General features: G+C 35.8%; 1 protein-coding gene across 2 annotated transcripts in view; it reads left to right on the plus strand.

Moving 5' to 3' along the window:
- Positions 1 to 15,765, plus strand: part of LOC100246392 (ABC transporter C family member 12) — a 58,002-nt gene that overhangs the window by 11,140 nt on the left and 31,097 nt on the right. For both annotated transcript variants that reach the window (XM_002281034.4, XM_010657405.3), the window contains exons 6-12: positions 1,790 to 1,904; positions 1,990 to 2,070; positions 2,187 to 2,211; positions 3,986 to 4,042; positions 5,735 to 5,800; positions 12,861 to 12,935; positions 13,246 to 13,353. In XM_002281034.4, the coding sequence (XP_002281070.1) occupies positions 1,790 to 1,904; positions 1,990 to 2,070; positions 2,187 to 2,211; positions 3,986 to 4,042; positions 5,735 to 5,800; positions 12,861 to 12,935; positions 13,246 to 13,353 (527 nt within the window). The remainder of the gene's footprint in view (positions 1 to 1,789; positions 1,905 to 1,989; positions 2,071 to 2,186; positions 2,212 to 3,985; positions 4,043 to 5,734; positions 5,801 to 12,860; positions 12,936 to 13,245; positions 13,354 to 15,765) is intronic.

The following is a 15,765-nucleotide window of genomic DNA, read 5'->3' on the forward strand; positions in this document are numbered from 1 at the left end:
AAACAAGATGTAGTGGCCAGATCTAGCGCTCAAGCCGAGTATCGAGCTATGGCTTTGGCAACATGTGAACTCATATGGTTGAGACATCTTCTTCAGGAATTGAGATTTGGAAAGGATGAACAGATGAAACTCATCTGTGATAACCAGGCCGCATTACATATTGCATCCAATCCAGTCTTTCATGAAAGGACCAAGCATATTGAAGTTGACTGTCATTTCATTAGAGAGAAGATTGCATCAGGATGTGTTGCTACAAGTTTTGTCAATTCAAATGATCAACTAGCAAACATCTTCACTAAATCTCTCAGAGGTCCTAGGATTAAATATATTTGTAACAAGCTTGGTGCATATGACGTATATGCTCCAGCTTGAGGGGGAGTGTTGAATATAATGTATTTATAGTATATTATCTTTCCTTGTTAATATAGGTCACATGTATGGTAGTTAGGACTCCTAGCCTTGTATATATATATCTCTCAATTGTAAGTAGAGATAACATGAATGAGAATTAAGGTTTTTCTTCTTTCTCTCTCTCAACAGTTATTAAGAGAAAAAGAATTTACGGACCTGGTGGTATAGTCATCACAATAGGCTTTTTCATGTGTTCCTCTCCATTGGGGGAGCCAGAGATTTCTAGGTGAGATACTAGAGGTTCCCCCCCTAAATTTCACAACTTATACTATGACTTGCAACACCATTCTTACAGATTTCTAAGGATTAATATATGAAACAGTTCAGACAAAATTGAATTGTATTTTTCTTAGAATAGGATTACAAGCTATTAAATTTTTACAAAAACCTAGGTTGAAGTATGCTTCTAGAAAAGGAAAAAATAACGCAAAGTCATTTCAAGAATCTTTACATATCAGTAAATAGCTTTACACTCTAAAATAGTTGCACTCTAGAAAATGGACAACATAATTCCACATCTTCAGGATATCTGAGAATTAAGGAGTCAATTGTGAATTTCCTTTGATTTCTTCAAATCTATCAACACCACCCCTCAAGATGGTGCTAAAATAATCTACATTCCTACCTGGTCTAGGATTTGATGAAATGGAGTAGCAATCCTTTAATTAGCATGTCTGCCAACTAATTTCAGGAAGTGACATGAGTGCAAATCATTCCAATGTCTAACTTCTTCTTGATAAAATGTTTATCAATCTCCACATGTGGTGCTTTCATGTTGAACAGGATTATGAGCAATACTTATTGCCACCTTGTTTTCATAGTATAACTTCCTAGGACTCTTGACATTAATCTTCAGGTTGGATAGAACAACTTTGATTCATAATGGCCACAAATTCTTAGTCATAGCTTGAAATTCTACCTATGCACTTGATCTTGCTATAATTGATTGCTTTTTACTCCTCCATGTAATCAGGTTTCATGCAACAAATATACAATATCCTGTGGTAAATCTCCTATCCACAACAGATCCAACCCAATCTGCATCTGTATAGGCTTTTAGAGGGATTTCTCTTAAACACAATTTCCATACTAGATGTTCCTTATAACAAATGATGCCATATATTGCTTCCAAGTGAGGTTTGTAAGAATTGTGCATAAACTAACTCACAACACTTACTGCGTAGGCAATGTCAAGTCTTGTGTATGATAAGTAAATCAACTTTCCCACTAGTCTTTGATAGGCATCTCAGTCAACCATAAGTTCTTCTATGGAGTCCCAAGTTTTGCTACCATGCCAGATCAGACTGAAAAAACCTATCAACAATATATTTTTTCCTTGACTGCTAACTGATGTTTCAATGTACTTCCCCTCTGGTAGGGATATATTTTGGGTGGATGACTCCGCTCATGCAGCAAGGCTATAAAAAACCCATCACTGAAAAGGATATTTGGAAGCTAGATACATGGGATCAGACTGAAACACTTAGCAGAAGGTTCATTATGCTGCTTCATTTCCAGTTTCTTTTGCATGATTGTATTGCTGCTATGGAATACATATTATAGTTTTGACTTCTCCAGGTTCCAGAAATGTTGGATTGAAGAATCTCAAAGGTCCAAGCCAAGACTTCTAAGAGCATTAAATTGTAGTCTTGGAGGAAGGTATGACTGAAAAAAGTCCTTTATAGGCTTTCCTTAATTTGTTTCTATTTGTTCTAAATCTTCCAATTAGATTTCTGTCATATGTAATACCATTGTTTTTTTCATGGGTTCTGTAGGTTCTGGCGGGGAGGCTTCTTCAAGGTAACAAGTTCATGACCCTTAATTTCTCTTGCCTTTGGATGTTAATTTTATCTTCAATTGTTCGTTTCCTTGTGTTAAAGGAACAATAACCACTTGCATGCATTTCTGGAAAGGGTTTTTTTTCCCTGATTGCTGATTCTCTTTTAGGCAATTTCTGATTTATGACACATTTTCCCTCGAAAACACTTTCAGATGCTTTCCAATTAAATTTCAACTTTCCAAAGGCATTTCATAAGATTTCTAAATCATTTATCAATTGTAAGATTCTTTGAATGATGGTTATTGATTTTTCATTCTGTGCAAAACCTCGAACAATTCTTCTGAATGATGAGATGTTAAACTGGTTAGGCAAGTAATTTTTTAATTTGAATAAAACAAAAAGTAAAGTCTGTTGCTACAGGATTTGCCAGCTACTTTGGAATCAAAACTACAAACAAATGCTTCTCACATAACTGAATCACCAAGAAAATATAATTTTAACACCTTACTTAGATTCAGGCTGATTGTGTTTTACTTTCAAGCTTGGATATAATAGAAACAACTAAACTTCACATTATACATGAATGACTTTTCAGAAGTAAGAAAGAAAATGAAAGAATACAACTATCAGTTTCCTCTTTAATAGAAAACACTATTTTGATTATTGTGAGATATTAAATATCTCCTCCTGCATCTGTATGCTTCTAAAGGTGTGCTTTATAAATTGTAAGGCTCTAAGAATGTGGCTCAATGTGGTGATCTCACACAAAATCCAAAACATTGATTGATTTCCCCAATCAGTTATTTTTTTCAGTACACATGTCATTGGAAAACTAATTCAATTCTGAAATGGATATGGTTTTAAAAACCAGACCGGACTAGTCGGACCGTCGGCCGGTCACGGTTCAGGTCAGGTTTGGTGGATTGGGCCGGAAAGTGGTCGAACCGGAATCAGATTGGTTGAACTGGTGAACCAGCTGGTTCCCTTTGAACCGCGCGGTTCAACTAATTTTTTTCTTTTTTTTTTTCCCCCAACATCAAAACGACGTCATTTTGATGAGTACAAAAGCTCATTTTCCTTCTAGCGACACACCCCCCACCCCGCGCGGCTGCCCTAGCTGCTACCTCCCACTGTCGCTAACACCGAGCTGCTATTGCCGGCCATTGATCGGTCGGACATCGCTTCCCTACTGGCAGAACCCCCCCCCCCCCCTCCCCCTCCCCCTAAAACTTATGATTTTAATTTAAATTAATGAAAACATTACAATTTTAAATAAATTTATGATTTTAATTTAAATTTCTAATTTGAAACTAATTTTCTGATTTTCAAATAAAATTTTAATTTTTAAATAATATATAAATTATTATTTTTATTTTTGTAATTATTTTTAATTTTAATAATTTATAAATTATATATTTATGACATCACCGGTTCAACCGCTGGTCCGACCAGTGAACTGTGAACCGGTAACTTTTCCTGCTCAATGACCGGTCCAGTTCTGAAAACATTGAAAATGAACCTACATCAATTAAATGTTTGTTTTTACCATTTATTTTACGGATATAAGAGAGCCTTCCTTCTTATGTGCAAATAATACAAAGGTTTAGTGGAGTTGGATCTACATGGACATAACTCTTACAGTTTTTATATAACATTTGAAAGTTGGCATTTTAATGTGTTGGGGAAGAATTCCTAATGAACAGTTAATTAGAAAGAGCTTCTTGGTGAAAATAATATGCACTTTTATGTTTGATGACATATGGAGCTAAAGGATTTGCTTTCAACATCTTGTAGATTGGCAATGATCTTTCTCAGTTTGTGGGGCCAGTCTTACTGAACCATCTCTTACAGGTTAGTTGCTTTTTTACCAAGAAATTACTATGTTGTCTACCAATGCAGGATCCCTTCTAGCTTTATTTGTTTAACTCTCAGTTTATTACTAGCTAGAAATAGCCTTATTTTATGGTTGTCTAGGTCAAACTATGTTTCTGTCCAGAAAAAGTAGTTTCTGTAGTATTGCTTGCCTCATATAGGAAATTTCATTATATGGTTTTATTTTTTCTTCCTCCATTTCCTTTGAGAGGAATTGGGCTAGCAAACTTCTACAAACTCCGTAGCGCAAATGGTTTGTAATGCACTTTTCATAAATTATAATTAGTGTGTTTTTATATTCTTTTTGTGTTGCTTTTGTTTGAAAAATACTTTTGATTATCGAATTTACATCAGCTTTTTTATTATAATACAGTTAATAATAAAAAATATACAACAAAATGTAGACAATTAGTTATTTTCATGCAGCTATATGTATATACAATATGGCATTGAGGAGTTTTCAACATTGAAATCTGTATGTTAGAACTTGGAATACAAAGATGTATTAATTATGGCAGATAACACAGTACTGTACTATGGAGGACAAGTACATAATTGAACTTGCTGTGTATGTATCTTATTGCATTTTACTTTTAAGTGATAAAAAAGTTCATATATGCTAATGGTATGTCTTATTTTATATATTGATAAAATATTGTATTTTGAATTACAACTTATTTAAAGTTTGCTTAGTTTTTTAATGCTCAATAGGAAGGATCTTCATTCTTTCTTTCCTTTTTTCTTTTTTTTTTTCTTTTTTTTCATGAGAACTTGAAACAACAATGTTTTAGTTAAAAGAAAAGGAAAAAAAATGAAATAGTTTTAGAAGAAGGGTGAAGAGTCCTTCAAGAGGATACAAAGGAAGAGAAACAGTACAATGCAAAACAAAAAACCAGACAACATACAAATCCCAACCCAAGGGGCATAAATATTCCCCTATCTAGTTGGATGCTTATGCTTTTAGATGCTATATTGATGTGATACTTCTTTTACTCAGAATCATATCATAGATGTTCAATTTCTTTAGTACTTTGGGTTGCTCCATTTAACCACACATTCATGCATGCAATTATTATTTAGATAAGTTTCTACAGACCAACATTTCTCTGATTTCACACTGATGTCATGTATAGACCTTCTAATATATCTATTATGCTTGTTCATATTTAACTGTGCTCTTTTTTAGCTTTCTGGCATTTTTCTATACATTGTAATATTTTGATGTTGTTTCCTATGCACCTTATAACATTTTTGTATTATCCTGGTTAAAATGAAATTTAATCTATATCCTTATACCTCAAACTTACAACCACTGGGAAACTGTTGACATTACAGTATTTAGATATAAAAGCAACTAGCAGTGTCCAAAGTAGTTTTTTCATTTCTCAAAATGATTCTCTTGTTATTTCTGAAGTATGGAACTTTCTTGATGCTATGAGGTCTCTCTTTAAGAATCATCTGTGAGGATGAGAAAGATTTTTCGTTTAGCCAAAGATTTCTATAACATGAAAATTTAAACAGTTAGCTTTGGCTCGAATTTATATGATTTTATTGAATCTTATTTCTTTCTCTTAATAAAATTTCATTGTAGGTATGCAGAAAACCTATTTATGAGGCTTATAATTTGTGTTTGGACCATAGAAGTTTGTAATGGTTTTACATGGCCTGCAGTCGATGCAACGAGGTGATCCAGCTTGGATTGGTTATATCTATGCATTCTCAATTTTTATTGGGGTGGTAAGACTCCCTATCTTGTCTTTTCTTTTCGGGCTTATTTCTAATAAATAAAGGAAACCATGTCACTTGTCTTGTCACTTTTTTCTCTTTGGTGTGCTAAAAAGATTTATCCAAGTCATTTAGTTTCCCCACCTTGTTCCACTTTTTGGGGCCAGTCTAATGATGAATATTGGAACTTAGAAGAAGTTCTAAAACAATGAGCTTTAAAATGATGACTGATAATGATTAGTGAATTGGAAGTGTCTTGTTCAGTTTAAGTGATTTTCTATCCTTACACATCTTAGTTTTACTGGTTTGAATATGTTCCAGCATATACCTTGCTGGCTTATGTCCAGGAAACAGAAGGATATTCGTAAAACATAATATTTCAAATCTGTAAGCTAAAACCCTCCCTTGTGGAGAAAACAATAAGCACCACCAAACAGATAATTGTGGGACAATGTATTAATTTACCAATTAACCCAAAAAGCTCTAGTTGTTGAGTAACGGGAAAAAAAGCATATCCAAATTGTAAAGGACTTCAGCAAGTTAGGATAGTTAAGCATCAGTTTGACCTAAAAGTTTACACTGTTAAGTAATGGACAAATAATGTATATCGAGCCAATTGGCTAAAGCCCTAACACCCTACATCACAGACAATCTTCTTTAGGCTTGCTTGTGGTCTCAATAAATAGAGACAATAAAAGCCAATAAGATTTGAACTCATGATCTACTGCAAACCAAAGCTTTGATATAAGTTAATGAACCAATAGTGTTTGTGAACCCAATTAGACTAAAGCCCAAACAATATGGATGTTTTCTTCCTACCTTTCAATTTTTTTGCGCTATTTGGTACTTGCTTGGTTCAAAGTAACTGAATTTCAACACTCTTATTTTCTTCCTGGTGCTAGAAAGATTCTGAGAAATTACAGTAAACTTTAGTTCCTATCTTCTGTCATAATTAAAGACCTAGAAATGGAAGGGAAAGAGTTTCTAAAAGAATATTCTCAAAATAAAGAAAATAAACTCCTACAAGAGGTAGCCTAAGAAAGGAAAGAAGTTGCAGATTATTTTCTTTTTGTTCTCAGATTGGATACAGATTTGATCAAATTATAATGTAATATTCTTCATCAAGCTGGGCTTAAGCTTTATACTAAAGATTACACCCAAGATCAGGTAAATCCAGGCTAGGACCAAACACATGATTTTCAAGTAAAACATTTAGCACATCGACAACTTTCAAGCTCAATTAGTGTAATTCAATCCCACTGACTTTCAAGGGGAATATATATATACATATATATATAAGAGAATTTTAGGTTTTTCTTTAAAATGCATTATTCATTAGTGTTTCTTTTTCATTTTTCTTGCACTAAAATTTCTGCAACTATTAATTAAGCAATGTAATTGTTGAATATAATGTATTTATAATGTACAAGTTTCTTTCCTTTCTTAATATAGGTCACATATATGGTAGTTAGTTCAACCTAGCCTTGTATATATATATTTCTCTATTATAAGAAGTTAACAATATGAATGAGAATTAAGGTTTTCTCTCTCTCTTTCAACATAGTATTAGAGCCAAGGGAGAAAACTTTATTCTTTCTAGTTTACCCGTGTAATTAATTCCGGGAATCCGTCCAGTGACCGTGTTTCATTCCGGTCACCTTTTCCATCTCCTAAAGCTTTCCGGTCAGCCATATCATGGTCAGAAAACTCTCATCACCGTCAACATTTTTCCGACGATATTTTCTGGCAAATTTTCCGACGACTTTTTTCCGACAATATTTTTCGACACCGACCACATCATCAGGAGGGCAAAGAGGAGATCTGCAACTTTTCTCAAAGCACCGGAGCCAAAAACCCACCCACGCGCCACTCTTCTCTGGCGGCCTGAATCCCACGCGCCGACGCGTGAGGGCTCATGGCCCACTTTCCGGTGCCGAGCTTCTTCTAGTAGGCTCGTCCGGCGCTATCTTGTACTCCTAAGCCTCCATTAGTCCTCTCCGAACCCTGTTTTTCCATTTTTTTGGCATTTCAGCCTCCGCGGGTCTTCTTTCAACCTCCGACGGCAGCTCCCTTCCTTGGTCGAGACCTATGTGTGCCTTGGGAAGGCCTCTTCTTCATCCCCAGTCACTTTTCTCCTTTGTTTGGGTCCCGACATACCAGGTTCTTCTTCCACAGCTGTGATCCGACCTCCCTTTAGGGCTCTCTTCCATCCAAATGTGATTCAATCTCCGGTGAAGTGGATATGGCGACTAAAAATCCCATTTTTGCATCCGTCATCTCTGGATCTCTTACTATCACATCGGAAAAATTGATTGGTAGTGAGAATTATCTCTCTTGGTCAGCATCCGTGGAACTCTGGTTTATGGGACAAGGTTATGAGGATCATCTTGTTACACCTGAGGATGCTATACCTGATGTTGACAAAGTGAAATGGAAGCAGATCGATGCACAATTATGCAGCATATTATGGCAATCTGTTCATCCCAAAATTTTCCATCATCTTCGTGCCTACAAAACCTGCTTTAAATTTTTTACTCAGGCTAAAGGATTATACACGAATGATATTCAACGATTTTATAAGGTGGTTTCTGATATTGTTCATGTGAGACAGCAGGACATGGATCTGTCTACTTATATTGGCTGGATTGCGTCTCTTAAGGAGGAGTTCTTAACTTTGATGCCCTTCACTAATGGTGTTGAAGCTCAACAAATACAGACTGACAAGTTATTTATGGTGTTAACCCTCATTAGCCTCCATCCAGATCTTGAGTCTGTCCGAGATCAGATTCTTGCTAGTCCATCAGTACCATCTTTGGATGATGTGTTTGCTCGTCTCTTACACCTCTCCTCTACTCAAACCGGTAATGTCTCAGTCTGCTTTACTTAGTCTCCTTCTCTTGGCCCGTGGATTCTAGATTCTGGAGCATCTGATCATATCTCTGGTAATAAACACCTTTTCTCCTCTATTACTACTATCTCTGTCTTACCTACTGTTACTTTAGCTAATGGTTCCCAAACTATGGCTAAAGGTATTGGTTTGGCTCATCCTCTCTCTTCCCTACCTCTCCATTCTGTTCTTTATGCCCCCGAGTGTCCTTTTAATCTTATTTCCATCAGCAAAATAATTCACACCCTTAACTATTCTATCCCTTTTTCTGATAAATCTGTGATCTTGCAAGACCAGAATACAGGGAAGACGATTGGCATAGGGCGTGAGTCTCAAGGCCTCTATCACCTCACATCACCTTCATTTCCTGCAGCTTGCATTTCCACCGATGCTCCTCTTCTCATTCACAGTCGTCTGGGTCATTCTAGTCTCTCCAAGTTTCAGAAGACGATCCCTCGTTTTTCCACTTTGTTTTGTCGCTTGCGTGTGAGTCGTGTTAGCTTGGGAAACATACTCGTGTCTTGTTCCCAAAGCGTTTGAATAATCGGGCAAAGTCTCCTTTTGAACTTGTCCACACTGATGTTTGGGGTCCGTGTCGGACCGCGTCTACTTTAGGATTTTAGTATTTTGTCACTTTCATTGATGACTATTTAAGATGTACTTGGTTATTTTTAATGAAAAATCGAGCTGAGTTATTCTCTATTTTTCAGAAATTTTATGCTGAAATCCAAACACAATTCAATGTTTCTATTCGAGTGTTACGTAGTGACAATACTTTGAAATATTTTTCTACACCCTTTACTTCTTTTATGTCCCAACATGGGATCCTCCATCAGTCATCTTGTACTCATACTCCTCAACAAAATAGGGTTGTTGAACGTAAAAATCGACATCTTGTTGAGACAGCTCATACTCTCCTTCTCCATAGTCATGTTCCTTTTCGTTTTTGGGGGGATGTTGTTCTTACAGCCTGTTACTTGATTAATCGTATGCTCTCATCTATATTACATGACCAAATCCCTCATTCCCTCATTTTTCCTACCCAACCTCTTTATTTCCTTCCTCCTCGTGTCTTTGGTTGTACTTGTTTTGTTCATACTCTCACATCTGGATAGGACAAGCTCTCCGCCAAGGCTACGAAATGCATCTTCTTGGGATACTCTCAACTTCAGAAGGGCTATCATTGTTATTCCCCTGACACTCATTGTTATTTTCTCTCCGTTGATGTCACCTTCTTTGAGGACTCTTCATTTTTCTTATACTCTTAATCTCTTCCCATTTCTGAAGTATTGCCACTTCCCTATATATCCCCCCTTTCCAATGCGCTCTCTCATCCTCTTCAGGTTTATCATTGTTGACATCGTGTTGTTGCTCATCCTCTCTTTTCAACTGAGGTACCTGATGGCTCACCTCCTGTCCCACCGATTTCTCCTACCCCAGTCTTGTCATCTACTGACCATTTGCCTATTGCTCTTCAGAAAAGTAATCGATCTACTCGTAATCCTCATCCTATTTATAATTTTTTGAGCTACCATCGATTATCTTCATCCTATTCTGCCTTTGTCTCTACTTTATCCTTTGTTTCTCTTCCTAAGAGCACTAGTGAGACACTTTCTCATCCTGGGTGGCGACAGGCAATGGTTGATGAAATGGCTGCTCTGCACTCCAATGGCACATGGAATCTTGTTTCTTTACCTCCTGGTAAATTTACAGTTGGATGTCGTTGGGTCTACACTGTTAAAGTTGGTCCTGATGGTCAGGTTGATCGCCTTAAGGCCCGCTTGGTTGCTAAAGGTTATACTCAGATTTATGGTTGTGACTATGGTGACACCTTCTCTCCTGTTGCCAAGATTGCTTTTGTTCGTTTATTTCTCTCCATGGCAGCTATGTGTCATTGGCCTCTTTATCAATTGGATATTAAGAATGCTTTCATTCATGGTGAACTTCTCGAGGAAGTGTATATGGAGCAACCACCTGGTTTTGTTGCTCAGGGGGAGTCTGGTTTAGTGTGCAAGTTACGCTGCTCTCTAAATGGCTTGAAACAGTCTCCTCGGGCATGGTTTAGGCGTTTTAGTTCAGTTGTTCAAGAGTTTGGAATGCTTTGGAGTGAAGCAGATCATTCAATTTTCCATCATCATAACCCTTCGAGCCAGTGCATCTATTTGGTAGTTTATGTGGATGACATTGTCATTACAGACAGTGATCAGGAGGGTATCCAAAGACTAAAGCAACACCTTTTCAGCCACTTTCAAACCAAAGACTTGGGCAAACTCAAGTATTTTCTGGGACTTGAAATAGCTCAATCCAATTCAGGTGTGATTATGTCACAAAGGAAGTATGCCTTAGACATCTTGGAAGAAACAGGTATGTTAAAATGTAAACCCGTTGACATTCCTATGGATCCAAATGTCAAACTTGTACCAAGACAGGGGGAGCCTCTAAGAGATCCTGGAAGATATCGACGACTTGTAGGCAAACTAAACTACCTCACCATCACTCGATCAGACATCTCTTTTCCTGTGAGTGTGGTTAGTCAATTTCTACAATCACCATGTGACAACCATTGGGATGTTGTGATCCGCATTCTTCAATATATTAAAGGAACACCAGGCCAAGGTATGTTGTATGAAAACAGGGGCCATACCCAAATTGTTGGTTACACAGAAGCAGACTAGGCTAATTCACCCTTAGATAGGCGTTCCACCTCAGGGTATTGTGTTTTTATTTGAGGTAACTTAATATCCTGGAAGAGTAAGAAACAAGATGTAGTGGCTAGATCAAGCACCGAAACTGAGTATCGAGCTATGACTTTGGCAACATGTGAACTCATATGGTTGAGGCAATTCCTTCAGGAATTGAGATTTGGAAAAGATGAACAGATAAAGCTAGTCTGTGACAATCAGTCCGCATTACATATTGCATCCAATTCAGTCTTTCATGAAAGGACCAAGCATATTGAAGTTGACTGTCACTTCATTAGAGATAAGATCGCATCAGGGTGTGTTGCTACAAGTTTTGTTAATTCAAATGATTAACTAGCAGACATCTTCACTAAATCTCTCAGAGGTCCTAGGATTAAATACATTTGTAACAAGCTTGGTTCATATGACATATATGCTCCAGCTTGAAGGGGAGTGTTGAATATAATTTATTTATAGTGTACAAGTTTCTTTCCTTTCTTAATATAGGTCACATATATGGTAGTTAGTTCAACCTAGCCTTGTATATATATATTTCTCTATTGTAAGAAGTTAACAATATGAATGAGAATTAAGATTTTCTCTCTCTCTTTCAACAGTAATTAACCTACTAAATACATAAAAAATATAGTTCTGGCTAATTTGTTTAATTTAATGCTAAATCCACCATACCACAAGTAAATTAACCAATGTAATTTTGACAAAAACCCTCAAAGTAAAAAAGAAAATGATCTAGTCCAAGTGAAAGTAGTGGAGAATGAGAGTTAATATTACAGGAATATCAATGCAGAATATTACATGCTGATACAGATTCAAACTTCATGAATTTCAACCGTTGCTTGAACCTGTCCTTGATAAACCAAAAACCAAGTCCATGATCTACCTTTCTTTCATCAATCCCATGATTGGCTTTTTTCATGAACTATCGGATGGCCATTGGGGATGAGCATCATTGTTGCTTCTCTATTTAATAAAATTTCTGGAGAGTTCTCTCTTTACCTTGTGCATTCAAGGAGCCTTGGTCAATTCTAGGCTTTGGGATAGAAGACAGTGATCTTTCTTCCCTTCTTGTTTCCCAGTATATCAGGAATGACTGATGAAAGAAATTGTACTTTGCAGGTCCTTCTGCTGTAGTATAGTGTGTGGTTAATTTTCTTCCGTAATCTATGTCCAGTTTGGTATAGTTTTCTTATGTGCTTCCCATCCATAGAATTGTATATCATTTTGTTGATCTTGATGCTGGCGTTCTTCAATTCATGTCCTAGTCATGGAAAATGAATTACTGCTTGCCCTTTTCATGTATTTTTAGTTGAATTTTTCTTTTCGCCTGCACTATGAATATTTGCACTCCTCTTGCTTACATGCTGTTGCTTCTATGATCGTTACCATATATGAATTCAAATGTAAAAATTAACTGACATCTAATTCAAGCTGAAGTTTTAGTTTGTGATTCCTTTTATTGACTTGACAATTTAACTTTGTCCAGTCATTGGGGGTGCTTTGTGAAGCTCAGTACTTTCAGAATGTTATGCGCGTCGGTTTTCGGCTAAGATCAACTCTGGTAATAGAATCTCTCTAAGTTAACAAATATTTGGATCTATATAATGCTTGTTTGAGTACATCTCTTTCAGCTTTGGCTGCCTTTTTATGCTGGTTTCGCCCATCCCAGTGGAATTCATATGTTTTATGCCAACTGATTTCTTCTGATAAATGAAGCCTTCTGATAATTCATTTGGCACTTCTCTGAACTCTTTCCCTCTATGGCTGTCAATGTGGGTTGACATTTCTCAATTTTGAATTTTATGTGGCTTCTTGTTTTATTGTCATTTTCTGGTGATATTGCTACTTCTATTTAACTGTTTTATTTGTAGGTGGCTGCTATATTCCGCAAATCTTTAAGACTAACCCATGAGGGTCGTAAGAACTTCCCGTCTGGAAAGATAACAAATATGATGACAACAGATGCTAATGCACTTCAGGCATGCCTTTTATTACCATTGTTATACATATATTGATTCTAGAGTAACTATGCATTCATTTTGCTGAACATTATAAAGAATCAATTGATCATCTGCCTTCCTTTCTCTGCGTGGATTTACTTGTGTCATTAAAATCATCAATAACCATTTGAAACAGTATTTTTACATATGTAAGTCTTTTTTCCTTTTCCTTTTGGTCCAATGGAGGATGTGAAGTAAGACATAAGTGGAATAGGGCCATCAATTTGATGTCTTTGAAAATTGATATGTAGTTCTTGCCAATAAAACTTCATTTTAGGGTGGATGAAGTATGTGATCATTATATCTATCTAAATTAACCATAAAGGTTTTGGAGGTAGCGAGCAATATCTTCTTGTGAGTTTGTCCGATATGCTTTGTTCTATTGACATGGACCAAGGGGGCTTCTTTGGTTCTGAAATGTCTACCTCTAAATCCTTGCTTATGACTATTTGAAGAATCATATAATTAATATAATGACAAAGAAAAATAATTCATGTTATTTTTTAAAGAATCACTGCATGATACATACATACATACATACATATATATACATATAAATATATATATACTTATATGGTCCTCTACACTAAAAAGGAAAGAATTACCATTCCCTCATTGTAAAATTCCTAAAATTCAAGGATTAGATTGCTTAGATTTATAGTAAAGGAAAAAAAAATCACAATATTAGAAACTAGCCTAAATTAAATACAAAATATTCAACTCATTCCTAACTTTGTATTATGTCGACTTTCTAACACTCCCCCTCAAGGTGGAGAATAAATATTTTCTATTCCTAGCTTGTTAGTGATTGGTTGTAATGAGTGATTAGCTAGTCCCTTGGTTAGGGAATAAATATTTTCCATTCCTAGTTTGTCAATGGTTGCTTGTAATGAGTGATTAGCTAGTCCCTTGGTTAGGATGTCAACAAGTTGCCCTCTTGTTGAAACATATAGAGTGTAAATCAACCCACTATTCAGTTTCTCTTTTATGAAATGTTTGTTAATCTCCACATGTTTAATATGATTGTGTTGAACAGGATTGTGAGCAATGTTGATGGTTGACTTGTTATCACTGTATAACTTCATTGTTCCTTCACATCTTATTGCAAGATCATCAAGAATGATTTTTAACCAGAGCAACTCACAAATTCCCTGTGCTATTGCTCTGAATTCTGCTTCTACACTTATTTAGAAACAACTATTTGCTTCTTACTTGTTTTAGTAACTAGATTTCCACCTAAAAAAGTATGATAATCTGATGTTGACATTCGATCTGTCATTGATGTTGATGTTTGATCTGCCATTGATCCTGCTCAATATGCATTTGTATAAGCTTCTAAGTTTAGTTCTTTATTCTTCTTAAACAAAATTCCTTTTCCTAGTGTAGCCTTTAGATAGCGGAGAATTTTTTTAGATGTGCTTGCATGAGAGAGCGCATGAATTGACTCACTACACTTACAACATATGCTATGTCTAGTCATGTGTGTGACAAGTAGATTAATTTCCTAAGTAAACGTTGATGTTGCCCTCATTCTACCACTATCGATTCAAGCGAATCACCTAGCCTATGATTTTATTTAATTAGCATTTCACTTAGCTTGCATCCTAGCATCCTACTTTTTTTTTTAAGGAGATAAAGAGCGTACTTCCATTGTGACATAAAAATACCATTTCTTGAGTGAGCAATTTCGATTCCTAAAAAAAATTTAACTTTCCTAGGTCTTTTATCTTGAACTCCTTAGCAAATTATTGTTTAAGTTGTTTTATCTCCTCTAAATTATCACTTTTAACAATGATATCATCAATATAAACTATCGAGCAGTGACCTTTAAAGAAGAGGAGTGTTTGGTAAAGAGAGTGTGATCTCCCGAACTCTGTTGAAACTCCATCTCTATCATGACTTTGGTGAACCTTCCAAACCAAGATCTAGGAGATTGTTTAAGTCTATACAATGCCTTCTTGAGTCTACACACATGGTTAGTTTTTAACCTTTTATTAAACCTAGTGGAGCATCTATATACACCTTTTCTCCTAAATCACCATGTAAGAATGCATTTTTGACATCAAATTGCTACAACATTCAATCACGGTTAGTTGTCAATGATAATAAAATTTTAACAATTTTCATCTTTACCACTGATGCAAGTCTCCTAGTAATTCACTCCACAGGTTTGAGTATAATCCTTGGCAACAAATCTGGCCTTATACTTTTCTGAAGTCCCATCAAATTTATTCTTTATGCAATAACTTCCTAGGGCATTTAAATCCTAGCAACAAAAGCAAAAACACATTTTTAAACAAAAAAAATGATCTAGATATTCGAATGAAAAAACCTTACCGATTATTTGGATGTTCTCAAATCCTTTCCTTTCAGTGAAGAGCAAATTTGAAG

This window comes from Vitis vinifera, chromosome 10 (assembly GCF_030704535.1).
Source record: "Vitis vinifera cultivar Pinot Noir 40024 chromosome 10, ASM3070453v1".
NCBI lineage: Eukaryota > Viridiplantae > Streptophyta > Magnoliopsida > Vitales > Vitaceae > Vitis > Vitis vinifera.